Raw genomic sequence first — 22,217 nt, 5'->3', positions numbered from 1 at the left:
AAGACACTGTAACGGAATCTGCTGCGCTATATAATACACTGTAACGGAATCTGCTGCGCTATATAAGACACTGTAACGGAATCTGCTGCGCTATATAATACACTGTAACGGAATCTGCTGCGCTATATAAGACACTGTAACGGAATCTGCTGCGCTATATAATACACTGTAACGGAATCTGCTGCGCTATATAATACACTGTAACGGAATCTGCTGCGCTATATAAGACACTGTAACGGAATCTGCTGCGCTATATAATACACTGTAACGGAATCTGCTGCGCTATATAAGACGCTGTAACGGAATATGCTGCGTTATATAAGACGCTGTAACGGAATCTGCTGCGCTATATAATACACTGTAACGGAATCTGCTGCGCTATATAAGACACTGTAACAGAATCTGCTGCGCTATATAAGACACTGCAACGGAATCTGCTGCACTATATAAGACACTGTAACGGAATCTGCTGCGCTATATAAGACACTGTAACGGAATCTGCTGCGCTATATACTGTAAGACGCTGTAACGGAATATGCTGCGTTATATAAGACACTGTAATGGAATCTGCTGTGCTATATAAGACGCTGTAACGGAATCTGCTGCGCTATATAATACACTGTAATGGAATCTGCTGTGCTATATAAGACGCTGTAATGGAATCTGCTGCGCTATATGACGCTGTAACAGAATCTGCTGCACTATATAACACTCTATAACGGAACCTGCTGCGCTATATAATACACTGTAACGGAATCTGCTGCGCTATATAATACACTGTAACGGAATCTGCTGCGCTATATAAGACACTGTAACGGAATCTGCTGCGCTATATAATACACTGTAACGGAATCTGCTGCGCTATATAAGACACTGTAACGGAATCTGCTGCGCTATATAAGACGCTGTAACGGAATCTGCTGCGCTATATAAGACGCTGTAACGGAATCTGCTGCGCTATATAATACACTGTAACGGAATCTGCTGCGCTATATAAGACACTGTAACGGAATCTGCTGCGCTATATAATACACTGTAACGGAATCTGCTGCGCTATATAAGACACTGTAACGGAATCTGCTGCACTATATAATACACTGTAACGGAATCTGCTGCGCTATATAAGACACTGTAACGGAATCTGCTGCGCTATATAATACACTGTAACGGAATCTGCTGCGCTATATAAGACGCTGTAACGGAATATGCTGCGTTATATAAGACGCTGTAACGGAATCTGCTGCGCTATATAATACACTGTAACGGAACATGCTGCGCTATATAAGACACTGTAACGGAATCTGCTGCGCTATATAAGACACTGTAACGGAATCTGCTGCGCTATATAAGACACTGTAACGGAATCTGCTGCGCTATATAATACACTGTAACGGAATCTGCTGCGCTATATAAGACACTGTAACGGAATCTGCTGCGCTATATAATACACTGTAACGGAATCTGCTGCGCTATATAAGACGCTGTAACGGAATATGCTGCGTTATATAAGACGCTGTAACGGAATCTGCTGCGCTATATAATACACTGTAACGGAATCTGCTGCGCTATATAATACACTGTAACGGAATCTGCTGCGCTATATAATACACTGTAACGGAATCTGCTGCGCTATATAAGACGCTGTAACGGAATATGCTGCGTTATATAAGACACTGTAATGGAATCTGCTGTGCTATATAAGACGCTGTAACGGAATCTGCTGCGCTATATAATACACTGTAATGGAATCTGCTGTGCTATATAAGACGCTGTAATGGAATCTGCTGCGCTATATGACGCTGTAACAGAATCTGCTGCACTATATAACACTCTATAACGGAACCTGCTGCGCTATATAATACACTGTAACGGAATCTGCTGCGCTATATAATACACTGTAACGGAATCTGCTGCGCTATATAAGACACTGTAACGGAATCTGCTGCGCTATATAATACACTGTAACGGAATCTGCTGCGCTATATAAGACACTGTAATGGAATCTGCTGCGCTATATAAGACGCTGTAACGGAATCTGCTGCGCTATATAAGACGCTGTAACGGAATCTGCCGCGCTATATAAGACGCTGTAACGGAATCTGCTGCTCTATATAAGACACTGTAACGGAATCTGCTGCGCTATATAATACACTGTAACGGAATCTGCTGCGCTATATAAGACACTGTAACGGAATCTGCTGTGCTATATAAGACACTGTAACGGAATCTGCCGCGCTATATAAGACACTGTAACGGAATCTGCTGCGCTATATAAGACACTGTAACGGAATCTGCTGCGCTATATAAGACACTGTAACGGAATCTGCTGCGCTATATAATACACTCTAACGGAATCTGCTGCGCTATAAAAGACGCTGTAACGGAATCTGCTGCGCTATATAAGACGCTGTAACGGAATCTGCTGCGCTATATAAGACACTGTAACGGAATCTGCCGCGCTATATAAGACGCTGTAACGGAATCTGCCGCGCTATATAAGACACTGTAACGGAATCTGCTGCAAGCACACTGTAACGGAATCTGCCGCGCTATATAAGACACTGTAACGGAATCTGCTGCGCTATATAAGACACTAACGGAATCTGCTGCGCTATATAAGACACTGTAACGGAATCTGCTGCGCTATATAAGACACTGTAACGGAATCTGCTGCACTATATAAGGCACTGTAACGGAATCTGCTGCGCTATATAAGACACTAACGGAATCTGCTGCGCTATATAAGACACTGTAACGGAATCTGCTGCGCTATATAAGACACTGTAACGGAATCTGCTGTGCTATATAAGACACTGTAACGGAATCTGCTGCGCTATATAAGACACTGTAACTGAATCTGCTGCGCTATATAAGACACTGTAACGGAATCTGCTGTGCTATATAAGACGCTGTAACGGAATCTGCTGCTCTATATAAGACGCTGTAAAGGAATCTGCTGCGCTATATAAGACACTGTAACGGAAGCTGCTGCGCTATATAAGACACTGTAACGGAAGCTGCTGCGCTATATAAGACACTGTAACGGAAGCTGCTGCGCTATATAAGACACTGTAACGGAATCTGCTGCGCTATATAAGACACCGTAAATAAATATATGATCTATCTATAAGGATTGGCTGGTTTAAACCAAATGGCTTAATAAAAAACACTCTCTTTTTGTATTGTGTGCGATAAATTATGGCAGCTAATTGAATACCGCCTTGACGTTTGTAAATCAGTTGGTTGTATTCTGACATAGGAAGTGACATTATAATAGGGGGAAATTTACTAAAGGAAATTTGTAAAAAATAGGTGTATTTGTATCCAGAAATACACTTATTTTTGACATGTACTATCCCGAAAATATGACAATTCATATTCGTATTGATAGCACATCTATACGAATACGAATTGCCGTATTTTCGGGATAGTAAATGTCAAAAATAAGTGTATTTCTGGATACAAATACACCTATTTTTTACAAATTTCCTTTAGTAAATTTCCCCCTATGTATCCACCCCTATTGTGAGATGTGGGATGCCTCAAAAAATAAAAAGAGAAATTTGCCTAGGTCTCAGCAGAGGTAGAAATCCTGAAGAGATGGCCTGTCCTGATTTGATTTCTCTTTCGCTTGCCATCGAATTGATTCTCTTCCGTTCGCTAATAAAAGTGACTGCCTGAACTTGGGGCGGGAGCAGCCGTCAGCCACTCGCCCCACGCAAGCATCGACCAGTCTGCGTTCCCAGTGGTGTGCGCCCAACGTTTTCATGGGCGCACAAACTGTTTTTTGTCGGCACGCCCACAAAACACCGCCGGCCCTCCCTTCCCGGAGCAAACAGCCCAGCAAGTGTGAAACTCGACGAAACCCTTCCGCTCCTGGGTTTTCCCGACCGACGGTGCCGAATGCAGCCCCTAACTTGATTGCAAAAGAGCATTCCTCAATGGGACATTAATAAATAGGCACGTATAATTATTTTGGTACTTGTGTAGTTTCACGGCGCCAGCATGGCGCTGTGCTACTTCCGGGTTCTACGCTCGCCACAACTATCTGAAATAAACTAACTTAACTCCATGCCAACAGGGATAGTTCATACCTCCACTATCCATGTTGGCATGGAGTTGATTTTACATAGCGTAGCGAGCCACCGAGCCCGCAGCGTGGGCTAGCGAAGCGAGCCCCACAAGGGGACTCAGACGCACGGCGCCATGAAACTACACAGGTACCATTATTTCTTATCGCTACAGTATAGGTCCACGTAGACACCATATTAGTGTGTCGGGTACCCTCGCCATGCTATTATATTCTAGCCCTATGCCCGCCGGGATGGTAAAGTATGATTAAGTGGTTTAAAAAAAAATCACGAAAAACCAATTCCGACCTTTTCCACGTTGATGCATGTCGGATTTTTTTAAATGTGTGGACCTAGTGACTGTCAGCCAATAGTGATCGAGATTTTGACTGTGGACCTAGACACTGTCCACTGAATGCAGCATTATATTGCGTGTTGCTTTCTAACAAGCCAGCTGGCACTACCGCTCTTGTCCAGAAGGGGAAGTTAGTGCAGCACAGAGTAGCAAGCACAGCATAAAGGCCCCCAGTACACTAGGCTAGGGCGATTTACGTGCAGTGTGGGCACCTTTCATGTCCCCTGGGGTATTCCCAGCTTTACACAGAGGGATTGCAGTGTGCTGGCCTCACAATAAGATCCTGCGTTTGAGACCTCTAATATCCTTCTCTATCTCTACAGTGGCCATCGCCTCATGCTGACTTCTACCTTACACATTGTCCTGTTCTCCCACAGATGGCAGATGCGGGGGGTGATCTGGTTCCGGAGTGCACTGTGAGTGGGGGACAGTGTTTGGAAGAAGACCTGGGAGATACTCTGGATGCGAAACCCGACCGAAGTCAGCGCTTTTCACTATTCTCAAAGTAAGACGCAGCAAGTCTACCACCTTCTGTACCTCCTGCCTCCAGTACCTCCTGCCTTCTGTGCCTCATGCCTTCTGTGCCTCCTGCCTTCTGTACCGCCTGCCTTCTGTGCCTCCTGTCTCCTGCCTCCTGTACCTCCTGCCTTCTGTGCCTCGTGCCTCCTGTACCTCCTGCCTTCTGTGCCTCCCTCCTCCTGCGTCTTCTGTACCTCCTGCCTTCTGTACCTCCTGCCTTCTGTGCCTCCTGTACCTCCTGCCTTCTGTGCCTCCTGCCTTCTGTGCCTCCTGTACCTCCTGCCTTCTGTGCCTCCTGCCTTCTGTGCCTCCTGTCTCCTGTATCCTGTACATCCTGCCTTCTGTGCCTCATGCCTCCTGCCTTCTGTGCCTCCTGTACCTCCTGCCTTCTGTGCCTCCCTCCTTCTGCGTCTCCTGTACCTCCTGCCTTCTGTGCCTCCTATACCTCCTGCCTTCTGTGCCTCCTGCCTTCTGTGCCTCCTGTACCTCCTGCCTTCTGTGCCTGCTGTACCTCCTGCCTTCTGTGCCTCCTGTACCTCCTGCCTTCTGTGCCTCCTGTACCTCCTGCCTTCTGTGCCTGCTGTACCTCCTGCCTTCTGTGCCTCCTGTACCTCCTGCCTTCTGTGCCTCCTGTACCTCCTGCCTTCTGTGCCTCCTGTACCTCCTGCCTTCTGTGGCTCCTGTACCTCCTGCCTTCTGTGCCTCCTGTACCTCCTGCCTTCTGTGCCTCCTGTACCTCCTGCCTACTGTGCCTCCTGCCTTCTGTGCCTCCTGCCTTCTGTGCCTCCTGTACCTCCTGCCTTCTGTGCCTCCTGTACCTCCTGCCTTCTGTGCCTCCTGTACCTCCTGCCTACTGTGCCTCCTTTACCTCCTGCCTTCTGTGCATCCTGCCTTCTGTGCATCCTGCCTTCTGTGCCTCCTGCCTTCTGTGCCTCCTGTACCTCCTGCCTTCTGTGCCTCCTGTACCTCCCTCCTCCTGTGTCTCCTGCCTCCTGTGCCTCCTGTCTCATGCCTTTTTTGTCAACTTTATCCTACATCTCCTGCCTTCTGTGCCTCCCTCCTCCTGTCTCCTGCCTTCTGTACCTCCTGCCTTCTGTGCCTCCTGTACCTCCTGCCTTCTGTACCTCCTGCCTTCTGTGCCTCCTGTACCTCCTGCCTTCTGTGCCTCCTATCTCCATCCTCCTGTGCCTCCTGTACCTCCTGCCTTCTGTGCCTCCCTCCTCCTGCGTCTCCTGTGCCTCTTGTCTCCTGCCTTCAGTACCTCCTGCCTTCTGTGCCTTCTGTACCTCCTGTCTCTCGCCCTTTTTTGTCACCTTTCTCCTATGTCTCCTGCCTTCTATGCCGCCTCCCTCCTCCTGTGCCTCCTGTCTCCTGCCTTCTGTGCCTCCTGTCTCCTGTTTTCAGGGCCTCCCTCCTCCTGTGCCTCCTGTCTCTCGCCTTTTTTGTCACCTTTCTCCTATGTCTCCTGCCTTCTATGCCGCCTGCCTCCTTCTGTGCCGCCTCCCTCCTCCTGTCTCCTGCCTTCTATGCCTCACTCTGTTCTGACAATACCATAACCAGCACTGGGTGTTCTATCCAGAGGGTCAGACTCTTTCCTACCGCAGGAATAATGAAAATATGGTACTCTTTACCTAGCACGGCGCCCACGATTTTGATCGTGGGCATCGCAGGTAAAAAAATCGCGGGCATCGCGGCCATCGCGGCCATTGAATGCACTAAAAATCGGGTGCGACGCGACCGACGCGATGCCCGCGATTTCCCATAGGGATCAATGTTAAATTTCTTAATTGACCCGATTTTACTGTTCAATGCCTCAATTGACACGATTTTTCCATTGGAAACAATGTTAAAGGGCCCACAGAGGCCAAATAGGCACCCTGAAGTGTGAAATGGTCCCCCCAATTGTTAACGCCACCCCACGATCAACGTGAACCCGAAGAGTGGCGAGCGCGGCGGTACGCGTCCTACGACCTTTTCATACCCCCACTATCCACGTCGGCGTGGAGTTGAGAATAGAATAGTGTGGCGAGCCACCGAGCCCGAAGCGTGGCGAGCGCAGCGAGCCCCGCGAGGGGACGCGGATACCTTCACAGGTAAACGCGTCCCTTCGCGGGCTTCACAGGTATCCTCGTCCCCTCGCGGGGCTCGCTGCGCTCGCCACGCTTCGGGCTCCGTGGCTCGCTGCGCTCGCCACACTATTCTATTCTCAACTCCACGCCGACGTGGATAGTGGGGGTATAAAAAGGTCGTAGGACGCGTACCGCCGCCCCTCGCGGGCTCGCTGCGCTCGCCACGCTTCGGGTTCACGTTGATTGTGGGGTGGCGTTAACAATTGTGGGGGCCATTTCACACTTCAGGGTGTCTATTTGGCCTCTGTGGGCCATTTAACATTGATTCCTATGGAAAAATCGTGTCAATTGAGGCATTGAACAGAAAAATCGGGTCAATTGAGAAATTTAACATTGGTCCCTATGGGAAATCGCGGGCATCGCGTCGGTCGCGTCGCACCCGATTTTTTAGTGCATTCAATGCCCGCGATGACCGCGATGGGCGCCGTGCTAGGTAAAGAGTACCGAAAATATGACCAAAACAACAGTTATGATTTTCACCTTTAGATGGCAGTAGAGTCTTATTTATGACATAAAGGACTGTACAAGTAATAATTGGCTGATGCAGCATTCATAGGTCATGCTGTAGATAAATGGAAAGACTGAACACCAATTAGGAGGAATTTTGGAGCAGTCAAATAAAATAACCCACCTACAGATGAATGAAATTATTACATTATGATACATTGTACTAGAAGGTTTATATAATCCTCTACAGCAGCGGCCTCCTTTGTGTCTCCTTGGCGGTCATTTACTATTGTATTTATTATTTATTTATTAACAGTTTCTTATATAGTGCAGCATATTCCATTGCGCATTACACTAGGAGACAGTGATAAAACAACCTGGGTAGTAACAAACTGACATAGAGGTATGAGGGCCCTGCTGGCAAGCTTACAATCTATAGGGAAATAGGCATTGATCCATAAGGATAGATATTCTTTATTGCATTAATTCCACCAGAATGCAAAGGTTCCTGGTGTGCTGTATGATACGGTGACCCAGCAGTTTTGCCAGGGGTCAGGAGGATGGAACATGTGAAAATGAAATAGAGAGGACGTGTGGCCTGTACAGTGGTGATGTGATTAGACAGGAACGGTATATGAAGGTTAAGTGACTGGAATGTGGTAAGCTCCCTGAAGAGGTGAGTTTTCAGGGAACGTTTGTAGGTTAGGAGACTGGAGGAGAGTCTTATTGTGCTTGGGAGGGCATTCCACAGAGTGGGTGCAGCCCAAAGAAAGTCCTGCAGTCGGGAATGGGAGCGAGTAATGAGTGTGGATGAGAGACGCAGATCTTGGAGGAGCGTAGAGGTCGGGTTGGAAGATACTTTGAGATAAGAGAAGATATGTATGTTGGTGTAGTTTGGTTTATGGCTTTGTGTGTAAGTAAAATAATTTTGGCTACTTGTTTCCTTGCACGGCGCCCACGATATTAAGTTGTACGACATATAATCGCATCGCATGCCATACACCCAATGCGATTTTAAATTGTATAAGCCCCTAAACGATTTTTAATTGTACAAGCACCCTAATGGGGACTTACAATGTTAAATGCACCCCTACGCCACCCCCACTATGAACGCCAACCCGAAGTGTGGCGAGCGCAGCGAGCCCGCGAGGGGCGGCGCTACGCATCCTCCGACCTTTTCATACCCCAACTATCCACGTCGACGTGGAGTTGATCTTATATAGTATGGCTAGTCACCGAGCCCGAAGCGTGGCGAGCGGACGCGTATTACTTTACATGTATTCCGCGTCCCCTCGCGGGGCTCGCTGCGCTCGCCACACTATATAAAGTGAACTCCATGCCGACATGGATAGTGGGGGTATGAAAACGGCGGAGGACGCATTCCGCCGCCCCTCGCGGGGCTCGTTGCATTCACCACGCTTCGGGGTGGCGTGGATAGTGGGGGGATGCGTAAAACCTCTTTTTAGGATGAACAATGATATTGTATAGCTAATGTAATGGCATTGCACACCCTATAAAATCGCATGCGATCGCATGCGATTTTGCGGGAGGTACGATGCAATACAGTGGGGCACACACAGCATTGAAGAAATTACATAAAAAAAACTGCATCGCATGCCGCTATAATGGCCGATGCGATTTCCCTACGTTAGCGTACCTAGAAATCGGGGCGCCGTTCTAGGAAACAAGTACCCATTTTGGTTTTATATCGCTTAGTAAATAAACTCATCCATGTGACAAGCCCACAAAAGGAGGGACAATGATTTACATTTATTTTAAGTGGACCATTAACTTTCAAAACTTATGTTTCATCAGATATCTACTGATTTACAAGTAATATGAAGCATGGCCACAAGATGGCGCAGTGTTGCCTTGTTATTAGTTGTCCTGTTTCAGAGCTTTACATCAATACCGCTGCAGGTGCAAATTTGTACACAGCAGCTGTGCGGAAATATGCAAATGCCACAGTTGTCAGGATTTGTAAAGAGAGCCACAGGTTTAAAGTGTATATTCATCAAGGAAATAATTGTCGGATATCACATGAAACCAGCGTTTTTAAAGCCTATCCGAAAACATTAATTTACTGATATGAAAAACCTAGAATTTTGTATTAGTATTTTTCCTACGACTGCATACGGCTGTTTCAGCCGTATACAAAGTCGTGTACCGGAGGGGGATTTACAAAGCAGTCTTATACGACTACTTTGTAACCCTCCGATGTTGTAGTAATTCGTATTAACAGCCGTATATACAGCCGCTAAAACGAATTAGTGGAGGCAGTCTGCACGAATCAGTCAGATCCGTGCAAGCTTCAAGGTGTAAAAAAAAGGGGTACTTGTGAGGTATCATGGCTCCCATCGCATGCCATCGCATGCCATATATAGTGGCATGCGATGGCATGCGATGCGATACGATTTTTACCGATTTTGGCCGTTTTTTGACAAAATCGTATGCAATCGCATGCGATTTGATCGTATGCGATCGCATACGATTTTGCACTGAAAAGCATCCAAATGCATTGGAATTAGTATTAAACATGTTCAATGGCCCCCAACTGGCATTTTTGAGGCTGTACCACCCCCACTATCAACGCGAACCCGAAGCGTGGCGAGCGCAGCGAGCCCGCGAGGGGCGGTGGTACGCGTCCTACGACCTTTTCATACCCCCACTATCCACGTCGGCGTGGAGTTGAGAATAGAAAGTGTGGCGAGCGCAGCGAGCCACCGAGCCCGAAGCGTGGCGAGGGGACGCGGACACCTGTGAAGCCCGTGAGGGGACGTGGATACCTGTGAAGCCCGTGAGGGGACGCGGATACCTGTGAAGGTATCCGCGTCCCCTCGCGGGGCTCGCCACGCTTCGGGCTCGCTGCGCTCGCCACACTTTCTATTCTCAACTCCACGCCGACGTGGATAGTGGGGGTATGAAAAGGTCGTAGGACGCGTACCGCCGCACCTCGCGGGCTCGCTGTGCTCACCACGCTTCGGGTTCGCGTTGATAGTGGGGGTGGTACAGCCTCAAAAATACAAGTTGGGGGCCATTGAACATGTTTAATACTAATTCCAATGCATTTGGATGCTTTTCAGTGCAAAATCGTATGCGATCAAATCGCATGCGATGCGATTTTTTGGCATACGATGCCCATCGTGGGAGCCGTGATACTCCATAAGTACCAAAAAAGGTACTTGCGTAGTTTCACGGCGCCAGCATGGCACCGTGCGTCTGAGTCCCCTTGCGGGGCTCACTTCGCTCGCCCACTCTGTGGGCTCGGTGGCTCGCTACGCTCGCCACGCTATTTAAAGTCAACTCCATGCCAACATGGATAGTGGAGGTATGTACTATTCATGATGGCATGGCGTTGTTACTTTTTTTAACATAGTTTGTGGCGAGCGTAGAACCCGGAAGTAGCACGGCGCCATGCTGGCGCCGTGAAACTACAGAAGTACCAAAAAAAAAAAAAGAAAAAGAAAAAATCAGCGTGGGGTTCCCCCCACAGCCATAACCAGCACCAGGCTGAAAGAGCCAGGCCGGTAATTAAAAATCACGGAACCCGACAAATAGGGGTTTGTACCCAGCTGCATCTGGCTGCATGTTTGTACCCAGATGTTTGTGTACTGTTACAAGATTTGTTTTCGGGCGCTGTGTCCTCCCAGCACTGGGACGAGGATATTGAAATGTCTGCGATTATGGGAGATATTTTCACGACTGCCTTAAAAATGCGGAATGTAATAAGTATACCCCAGATACAATTATTTACATTTTACTAATAACCATATTTACATGATCAGTGACCGGTTTGTACAGATTCCTGAGCTCCCATAAAACACGGCATGATGCACCTTCTAGGTTTGCTGATGCAGAACGGGGCCACATTTCGGGAACAGGCGCTTCCTAGAAGAATGTTAATGCAATGATCTAATCTTAGAGCAGAAATGTGCAGATAAACATCAGCGTTTGCACAATCAGCTATGAAGGAGAAACTAATACAGGGAGAGAACGCGTAGTGCGCCCCCGCGTGTGGGCCTCTCTGCACACCTCATTGTGCTAAAAGGTTTCCATCTTGTAATGCAGTGGTTCTCAAACTCGGTCCTCTGGAAATGGTGCATGTTTTCCAGGTCTCATCACAGAATCGCAACTGAAATAATTATCTCCACCTGTGGATCTTTCAAAATGTGTCCGTGATTAGTGAGGACACCTGTGCTCCTGCCAGGTGACCTGGGAAATGTGTCAGTGATTAGTGAGGACACCTGTGCTCCTGCCGGGTGACCTGGGAAATGTGCCAGTGATTAGTGTGGACACCTGTGCTCCTGCTGGGTGACCTTGGAAATGTGTCAGTGATTAGGGAGGACACCTGTGCTCCTGCCGGGTGACTTGGGAAATGTGTCAGTGATTAGTGAGGACACCTGTGCTCCTGCTGGGTGACCTTGGAAATGTGTCAGTGATTAGTGAGGACACCTGCGCTCCTGCCGGGTGACCTGGGAAATGTGTCAGTGATTAGTGAGGACACCTGTGCACCTGCTGGATGACCTGGGAAGTGTTTAATTGAGTAGCCAGCCTCTCTCTGGAGCTGAATGTGACCTCTGACTGTTATGGTGCCCATACACTTATGCGATCAGATCTGATGCAATGCAATGTCTTATCGCATCTAATCACATCTTTGGGTGCCCTTTCAGCAACCGATGTCGCATACCATCTTGCGATGGCACATCGGGTGCTGGAAGACGGCGGGCAGAGGGCGGTGGAGTATAGTGTAGCGCTAGCATAACGCCAGCGGGTGGCGCGGGTCAGCGGTGGTGGGCGAATTGTTTAAAACACTGCGCTGCCCTCTGATTGGCTGAGAGAGCTCAGCTAATCAGAGGGCAGCCCAGTGTTTTAAACAATTCTTCCGCCACCGCTGACCCCCGGCCGACCGATAGCGTAATGCTAGTGCTACACCATACTCCACTGCCCCGCCACCCGCCCTCTGAGGCTAAGAAGGCTCAGCACATGTGAGTATGTTCTCCCACTCCCCCACTGTGTCCTCTTCCACACCGCCAGCGTTCCCTCCGGCCCCCTGCAGCACATATCTATCGACGCAACATTCGACAGCGTGCCCGCGCATCGCCTCGAATGGCCCCTTAAAAATACATACAATCATTCAATTTATTGGCCAGATGTGGTCGAAATGGAATGATTGTATGCAATATCTCACAAGTGTGTGGGCACCTTAACACCAGTGGTTGGCTGCAGATTGGTCATGGTGTCACCCTGCCTTATACAAACCTTGACTTTAGATAATGTATCGGCTATAAATACCTTATCTGAGAATGGCCAGCGGCTCTGAGTCACCGGGAAGCAGTTGCTGGATGCAGGAACTGGGGCTGCTGGATATTGCTACTGGCCAGAGGAGGGGATTGTACCTCTTCCCTGGTGGTCTAGGAGGATGTGGAGCCCTCTGTCCAGCAGCCTCCTGGCTCAGAGTGGTGTGAGCAGGTGCAGCGAGATCTGGCCAGTACAGGCAGGTGATTATTTCACTGGAAACTCCTAGAACCTTCATTGGATGACCAGGAGATTACTACTCGGGGGTATTGTCTGTTTGCATCTCCAAAATTGACAAGAAGAGGTAACAAAGTTCCCCGTGTGAATCCTGGAAGTAAAGTTTTAAAGGGAACTATCCCCCCCAATCCAGACTTCCCTGCCCCTGTTATTTTTCAAACCCGGTCTGTAACTTGACAGTTAGGAGCTGATTGGCTTATGCATTATCGTCACCTTCCACTTTACCACTTCTCCAGTCCATGTCGTCCTGAGCTGACCCATCGGAATTGGCAAAACCGTAACGATTATCGTCCAACACCTTATTGGACAAAGTGATCTTTTTTCCACTTGTCACTGATTTTGAAAGGTGCTCCAGCCAATCAGCTTGAAAAATGTCAGTTAGGACAGTTGAGATCTGATTGCCTGGTGCACTATTTAAGATTAATAAATACAATATCAATCATTGGCAATCTGCCCCTTAACCTCTCCAAGTCTCGTTCTCAGCTGCCTAACGCTGAACCGGATCTTCATTCTTCATATTTTCCCATCGCTATGTCAGCCCCTCAAATCTAACACAAATGGGGTCAGATGCTGATTTGGATGCTTGTATGTAAAAAAAAAAAACAACAGAAGGGACACGTGAAATTTTATGGGGGCCACAGTGCCATCTGTCTATAGCTCAGATAACCTTGTATTGCTAATCCTCCCTTTGTTCCCGCTCTGTTTGCTTACCTGACTGTATTGTACAGTAGTTTGCATTGTTCTCTGTTACCATGGATACTGCTATAGAGGTGACAGGTGCTACTGTACATCAAGCATCAGGATTCATTCCAGTAAGTTGGAGCACCCAGTAGAATCTTCATTTTCGGGTTGATTTTAGCCTTCTGCTAGAATGACCACCATGCTATTTACCACTCTGCCGGCTCATCCTGCCAGGAGGTAAGTGCATCTCTAGATTCTGGAGAGCCAATCACAGCCCAGCTTTGCTGTCTTGCCGTGCAGAAATGTACTGCATGGATGGTTGGATTCCTACACAGAAAGACGTCACAGCAGCTTAACAGACTGCATTCTCAACTTTTTTACCTTTTTTTAGATCCCCTTTAAAAACTATCCTACAAATGTAGGAAGAGACCAAGCCCAGTATAATGGAATGGGGGCTGGTGAGGAGATTTGAGTTAAAGGACAAGATTATTCCATCACGTACATTGCAGCATTTCTCTGGAGGGTCGAAATTGGGTACTCTTTACCTAGAACGGCGCCCACGATTGAAATCGCGGGCATCGCGGGTAAAATCGCGGTAATCGCGGGTAAATCGCGGGTACATCAAAATCGGGTACCCGCGATTACCGCGATTTTCCCATAGAGAACAATGTTAAAAAGCCTGATTGACCGCGATTTTAGCGTTAAATGCCTCAATGCCCGCGATTTTCCCATAGGAATCAATGTTAAATGGGCTACAGAGCCCAAATAGCCCCAATTAACCCTTAAATGTCCCCCCAATTTTTGTACGCCACCCCACGATCCACGCCAACCCGAAGCGTGGCGAGCGCAGCGAGCCCGCGAGGGGCGGCGGTACGCGTCCTACGACCTTTTCATGCCCTACTATCCACGTCGGCGTGGAGTTGAGAATAGAATAGTGTGGCGAGCGCAGCGAGCCACCGAGCCCGAAGCGTGGCGAGCGCAGCGAGCCCCGCGAGGGGACGCGGATACCTTCACAGTTATACGCGTCCCCTCGCGGGCTTCACAGGTGTCCGCGTGGCCACGGACACCTGTGAAGCCCGCGAGGGGACGCGCTTACCTGTGAAGGTATCCGCGTCCGCTCGCCACGCTTCGGGCTCGGTGGCTCGCTGCGCTCGCCACACTATTCTATTCTCACACCACGCCGACGTGGATAGTAGGGCATGAAAAGGTCGGAGGACGCGTACACGCTTCGGGTTGGCGTTGATCGTGGGGTGGCGTTAAAAATTTGGGGGGACATTTAAGGGTTAATGGGCTCTGTAGCCCATTTAACATTGATTCCTATGGCCAAATCGGGTGGATTGAGGCATTTAACACTAAAATCGGGTCCATCGCGGCTTTTAACATTGCTTCCTATGGGAAATCGGGAGCATCGCGTCGCGGGCATCGCGGGTACGTTTATGGCCGGCCGCGACGCGACCGACGCGATTTTTCAGGTTTAACATGGTTTTCAATGGGAAAATCGCGGGCATCGCGTCGGTCGCGTCGCGGGCAGGCATAAATGTACCCGCGATGCCCGCGACGGGCGCCGTTCTAGGTAAAGAGTACCCGAAATTGTTTTGTAACGCTCATTTTTATCCGATGCATTTTTGCGAGGTTCCAATTCTCATGTTAGCTGCGTATTGACAGTTGCCGGTGGTATACCTACAGCAGACCACACTCTACTAGCTCTGCAAAGGTGATTTATTACTGTACTAATACATATACTTTTGCTTTGAGCTGTGACAGTTTTTAACCCACAAACTCTCCACGCCAGCCCCCCAGTCCTTTTCTGCCCCTACCTCCAATCTCTGTTTTCACAGCTCTCTCTCTCTCCATATCCAGCAAGTTTGAAACAGTGCAGCACTGGATGAAAAATGCAAGGGTCTTTCAGGAGACCAGAAACTCACTGACCTTTTATACACACACACTGATTACAAGCAAACAGATCACAAGTGAGGATGGTTACCTTTAGTAGCCATTCAAACCCGTTTGTGTCAACTTGTGTACATGTTATCAGGCCCAAATCTCCAGGGTATGAAAAGTTTTGATCGGGGTCATTTGGGTAGTTTCGGTTGTCATTATGACTAAAAAAGAGTAAACACAGTTGTGTGACAATAAATGGCTTCACCCAACCACTAACCATGAGTGAGAGAACAGTTTGTGAGTTATTCATATTCTCTGACAAATGGCCAGAAAATCGCAAATTCTACTAGGGTATGTAAACTTATGAGCACAACTGTGTATACACACACATGCATACACACACACATAGCGTGGCGATGTTTCTGAGTTACACGTATCTGGAACATTCCGGCTTTTCTATGCGTTCATTCCGAGACCATTACACATAAAACTATGGAATGCGGCCCTGGCCCCAGGTGCCATTATTGGGTTATACCCGCATTCAACAGCTGCAGGTCAGAGACCATTGTACTCTAGCATTTTTCGATTCCTTCCTGCTTTGCGCCTGGCGGTGAAATCCCAGCTCTCCGGTGTTCTCCTGTATCAGAGGAGAATTGGTTGTAGGAGAAAGGTTGGTGATTATGTGGGTAAAGGTTAATGTTAAAGGTTAATGTGCTCCCTTTATTCTGTGTGTGTGCCAGCGCAGAACTGTGATATTATACCCAATGGAGAGCTCTGCAGGCTAACGCCGGCTTCACTCGAGTATAATATACTTATATCCTATGTGAAAGTAAGTTTATATATTTGGGGACAGCGGCTGAAAGACAAACATTCTTGCTGTGTAATACAGTTGTGTCCTTATACATCTATCCTCAATACGCAACGCTGGTGCGAGTGTGTCATCAGGTCCCGTGTAACTCCGCCTGCGTCTCTTTTTTGGCCAAAGATGCGACTAGAACGCACCAGGAGTCTGCTGATTAATTTAATGTGCAAAACGCATGGTAATATTTCCGTCCCTCCTATTTTGGTCAGCCATTTTGTGGGCTTTAGGAGTGGTTGGCGGGAAGGCCCAGCAGCCATCTTGCTGCACTGGTGAGGTACGCTCACTCTATCAGGACACTGAGTAGACTTATTTCTCACTCTGATTGGCTGACCGTTCTTTCTTCCGCGACCGTACTGCTTTATTGACAGAATAAAGCAGAGCAATTTCACGTCACTTTTGTGAGGTGTCCTTATTTATGTTTATATATTATATTTATGTAGTGTTTCGTTCTGATGATTGTTCATTATGCCCTTGCAGCAGAAGCTGCAAGGTGCTGAATCCGAGGTGGTTTCTGTGAGCTGCAGAGGAAGCGCCTTGCTGAATAGAATAGAGGATGTCATTGTTTTACAGTAACACAGATCTCTTGTACAAGTATTGTATGGTGCGTGAGAGCGATGGCCGCTAACGCCTGACCTGGCCTCGCAGCTTGAAATGCTTTATGTGATTTATTTTGGCTCCTGGTTGCGAGTGTCAGACCCCAGTGAGCAGTGACGCACCCAACCGGCATTGGGTTTATACAGTGACTTATCACTGTAAATTATTGAACTTATTAACTAGGCGCGAGTCCTCCTCCTGTGATATTCTGTATAGTCAGACAAATGTTTTACTGACCATCTGGGGTCTATTCATGTAGCAGTTAAAAGAGTGACGCAGTTGCCTATGGCAACCAATCAGCTTTGACCTATCATTTTATATAATGCACTTTGATACATTTTACCTCAAAGCTGATTGGTTGCCATGGGCAACTTCTCCACCGGCCTAATTCTACTCTCGTCACTGTTTCATGGATAGACCCCTATATTAGTTATACTGCTTTTCAGGCCTAACCATTGGCACCCTAGGTGACAGCTGTTGTGAAACTACACATCCCAGCATGCCTTGCCATAGATTTAGCATTCCCTAATAGCAAAGCTGTGGCAAGGCATGATGGGACTTGTAGTTGCACAACAGCTGGAGAGGCCATAGTTTGGACATGGCTGTCATAGGTCACTGGATGGTGGTGCCGGCCTTGTGTATCTATAATACACTTTCCACATGTTTATTACCATATTGCATGTGGAGCATTGTATCCGCATATAAGGGGAGCCATTTTGTCAGTTGAAGCCCGTATAATGCCGCATGACATCAGGAACCAGCGCCTCATGAGGTGCCTCGCTGATATCTCCGGCTGCATAGTAATGGCCGCCTCCGCTCTCTGTAGGGGACAGGTTACATATATAAGCCTATGGCTAAAAACATTCTGGAGGAAATCATTGACTTTGTCCCTTGTTATACCTCAGATTCTGTGTATATATACACATGGCTGACTCTGCTTGTACGCTGTAAGATTGTCAGCTCTGCAATCAAACATCTTGCCACATACTGGGTCTTTGTTGCTCAGTGATAATAATATAATAGGAGAGGGGGCTTACACGCACGTTCAGTTGACATGTGAATATTTGCAGAGAGGGGGGATTACACGCACACACATGTGAAATGCAAAGTGTGTGCTTTGTGTTGCACTGTGAATGGCGAGGGTCTGAATTAGTGATCCGTCAGCAGTAAGGTCTGAATAAACCCAGCAGAGAAGGGACAGAGGGGTTTCAATGTACCCATAGAAATATCCAGCAGGACACTGCTGACTCAGGGAGACCTGTGGGCCTGCTATCGCCACAGCAGTACAGCTCAGTATACATCAGCCTTGAGTATGGTCCGCTTCCCGGCAGGCCTGGAGACCAGATATAACTGTGCCAGCACGCAGGAGACACAGCTTGCCTTCAGATGCAGAGTGGTGTACCGCTTAATGACGACCCCAGGTAATCAGCCCTGCTGTGTGTGCACTTGTAGCTGTAGTCTATATGTGTGCGGCTGTACTCTATGGAAACACAGCTAGCTCTATATATGTGCGGCTGTACTCTATGGAATCACAGCTAGCTCTGTATATGTGTGTGGCTGTACTCTATGGAATTGCAGCTAGCTCTGTATATATGTGCGGCTGTACTCTATGGAATTGCAGCTAGCTCTGTATGTATGTGCGGCTGTACTCTGTGGAATCACAACTAGCTCTATATATGTGCGGCTGTACTCTATGGAATTGCAGCTAGCTCTGTATATATGTGCGGCTGTACTCTATGGAATCACAGCTAGCTCTGTATATATGTGCGGCTGTACTCTATGGAATCACAGCTAGCTCTGCATGTATGTGCGGCTGTACTCTATGGAACCACAGCTAGCTCTGTATGTATGTGCGGCTGTACTCTATGGAATCACAGCTAGCTCTGTATATATGTGCGGCTGTACTCTATGGAATCACAGCTAGCTCTGTATGTATGTGCGGCTGTACTCTATGGACACACAGCTAGCTCTGTATGTATGTGCGGCTGTACTCTATGGACACACAGCTAGCTCTGTATGTATGTGCGGCTGTACTCTATGGAATCACAGCTAGCTCTGTATGTATGTGCGGCTGTACTCTGTGGAATCACAACTAGCTCTATATATGTGCGGCCATACTCTATGGAACCACAGCTAGCTCTGTATATATGTGCGGCTGTACTCTATGGAATCACAGCTAGCTCTGCATGTATGTGCGGCTGTACTCTATGGACACACAGCTAGCTCTGTATGTATGTGCGGCTGTACTCTATGGAATCACAGCTAGCTCTGTATGTATGTGCGGCTGTACTCTGTGGAATCACAACTAGCTCTATATATGTGCGGCCATACTCTATGGAACCACAGCTAGCTCTGTATATATGTGCGGCTGTACTCTATGGAATCACAGCTAGCTCTGTATGTATGTGCGGCGTTACTCTATGGAATCACAGCTAGCTCTGTATGTATGTGCGGCTGTACTCTATGGAATCACAGCTAGCTCTGTATGTATGTGCGGCTGTACTCTATGGAACCACAGCTAGCTCTGTATATATGTGCGGCTGTACTCTATGGAATCACAGCTAGCTCTGTATATATGTGCGGCTGTACTCTATGGAATCACAGCTAGATCTGTATGTATGTGCGGCTGTACTCTATGGAAACACAGCTAGCTCTGTATATATGTGCGGCTGTACTCTATGGAATCACAGCTAGCTCTGTATGTATGTGCGGCTGTACTCTATGGAGTCACAGCTAGCTCTGTATGTATGTGCGGCTGTACTCTATGGAAACACAGCTAGCTCTGTATATATGTGCAGCTGTACTCTATGGAAACACAGCTAGCTCTGTATATATGTGCGGCTGTACTCTATGGAATCACAGCTAGCTCTGTATGTATGTGCGGCTGTACTCTATGGAATCACAACTAGCTCTATATATGTGCGGCTGTACTCTATGGAACCACAGCTAGCTCTGTATGTATGTGCGGCGTTACTCTATGGAATCACAGCTAGCTCTGTATATATGTGCGGCTGTACGCTATGGAATCACAGCTAGCTCTGTATGTATGTGCGGCTGTACTCTATGGAATCACAGCTAGCTCTGTATATATGTGCGGCTGTACTCTATGGAATCACAGCTAGCTCTGTATGTATGTGCGGCTGTACTCTATGGAAACACAGCTAGCTCTGTATGTATGTGCGGCCATACTCTATGGAATCACAGCTAGCTCTGTATGTATGTGCGGCTGTACTCTATGGAATCACAGCTAACTCTGTATGTATGTGCGGCTGTACTCTATGGAATCACAGCTAGCTCTGTATGTATGTGCGGCTGTACTCTATGGAATCACAGCTAGCTCTGTATGTATGTGCGGCTGTACTCTATGGAATCACAGCTAGCTCTGTATGTATGTGCGGCTGTACTCTATGGAATCACAGCTAACTCTGTATGTATGTGCGGCTGTACTCTATGGAATCACAGCTAACTCTGTATGTATGTGCGGCTGTACTCTATGGAATCACAGCTAACTCTGTATGTATGTGCGGCTGTACTCTATGGAATCACAGCTAACTCTGTATGTATGTGCGGCTGTGCTCAGTGATATCACAGCTAGCTCTGTATGTATGTGCGGCCATACTCTATGGAACCACAGCTAGCTCTGTATATATGTGCGGCTGTACTCTATGGAATCACAGCTAGCTCTGTATGTATGTGCGGCTGTGCTCAGTGGAATCACAGCTAACTCCTGGTCTAAACACTATTTGCTTGCATAGTTTTTTCCAAGCCGGTCTTTTACATTAGAGAAATCAGGATGGTGGCTTGTTTTATTATGGAAGGTTTCTGGTGATTGTTAGGACATTCCCCTCCTATTGCCAGTCAGCGACCCAGGTCCTGGGTGACGCACCTTCTCCGAGCGTCTTATTTACATAAATACCAATCCTGAATAACTGTCACCCCATCACCTGTGCAGAAATATGTTTCATGTGTGTTATTGTCTTTACATTGTACCACGTCGTTTTATTGTTCTTTGTTGTCACTGCTCTCTGACTACATAAGGTTCTGTGCATTGTCATTCTAACGTTTCACAAAGACAGGAAGCCAACAATTCTCATTTACTGCTTCTTCTCCCAATAGAAAGAAGAAAAATGATCCAGAGAAGACAGAGAAGCAGAACTTCCGCATTGTTACCCCAGAGTTCCAGTACACGATGAGTTATGGGAAAGTCGGAAGATGCATTATCATTAACAATAAGAACTTTGCTGAACAAACAGGTGACAATACTTTTCTGTTGCTTCATGGAGACACCGTGGGGCATTTCCAGTTGGGCACAAGGTTTTGCCCACTTAGCGGAATCCTTACCCTCCTCCTGCCATTGGCTTCTAGGGGAGGGATAGGCTACATGTTTAGTGATGTCACTGGCTCCTACCAACTGGATAGGCTGCTCTCTTAGTGATGTCACTGGCACCTAGTGACTGGATAGGCCGCACTCTCAGTGATGTCACTGGCTCCTAGTGATTGGATAGGCTGCACTCAATGATGTCACTGGCTCCGAGTGACTGGATAGGATGCACTTTCAATGATGTCACTGGCTTCTAGTGACTGGATAGGCTGCACTCTCAGTGATGTCACTGGCTCCTAGTGACGGGATAGGCTGCACTCTTAGTGATGTCACTGGCTCCTAGTGACTCGATAGGCTGCACTCTCAGTGATGTCACTGGCTCCTAGTGATTGGATAGGCTGCACTCTTAGTGATGTCACTGGCTACCAGTGACTGGGTAGGATGCACTCTCAGTGATGTCACTGGCTCCTAGTAACTGGGTAGGCTGCACTCTCAGTGATGTCACTGGTTCCTAGTGACTGGATAGGCTGCACTCTCAGTGATGTCACTGGCTCCTAGTGACTGGATAGGCTGCACTCTCAGTGGTGTCACTGGCTCCTAGTGACTGGATAGGCCGCACTCTCAGTGATGTCACTGGCTCCTAGTGACTGGATAGGCTGCATTCCCAGTGATGTCATTGGCTCCTAGTGACTGGATAGGCTGCACTCTCAGTGATGTCACTGGTTCCTAGAAACTGGGTAGGCCGCACTCTCAGTGATGTCACTGGCTCCTAATGACTGGATAGACTGCATTCTCAGTGGTGTTACTGGTTCCTAGTGACTGGATA

The 22,217-nt window shown here is 47.8% G+C and overlaps 1 protein-coding gene across 3 annotated transcripts in view; it reads left to right on the top strand.

Annotated features, from left to right (window-relative positions):
- The window catches only part of CASP7 (caspase 7), a 52,100-nt gene that overhangs the window by 14,597 nt on the left and 15,286 nt on the right, over positions 1-22,217 (top strand). The window contains exons 2-3 of one of the 3 annotated variants that reach the window (XM_083149772.1): positions 4,803-4,930; positions 21,187-21,323. In XM_083149772.1, coding sequence (XP_083005898.1) covers positions 4,803-4,930; positions 21,187-21,323 — 265 coding nt within the window. Of the gene's footprint in view, positions 1-4,748; positions 4,931-21,186; positions 21,324-22,217 lie in introns of all 3 variants that reach the window. The other 2 variants (XM_083149773.1, XM_083149774.1) reach the window with 2 other exon arrangements.

This window comes from Crinia signifera, chromosome 6 (assembly GCF_055691185.1).
Source record: "Crinia signifera chromosome 6, ASM5569118v1, whole genome shotgun sequence".
Taxonomy (NCBI): Eukaryota; Metazoa; Chordata; class Amphibia; order Anura; family Myobatrachidae; genus Crinia; species Crinia signifera.
Note: the sequence above shows the minus strand (reverse complement) of the source record. Positions and strands in the feature narration are given on the sequence as shown.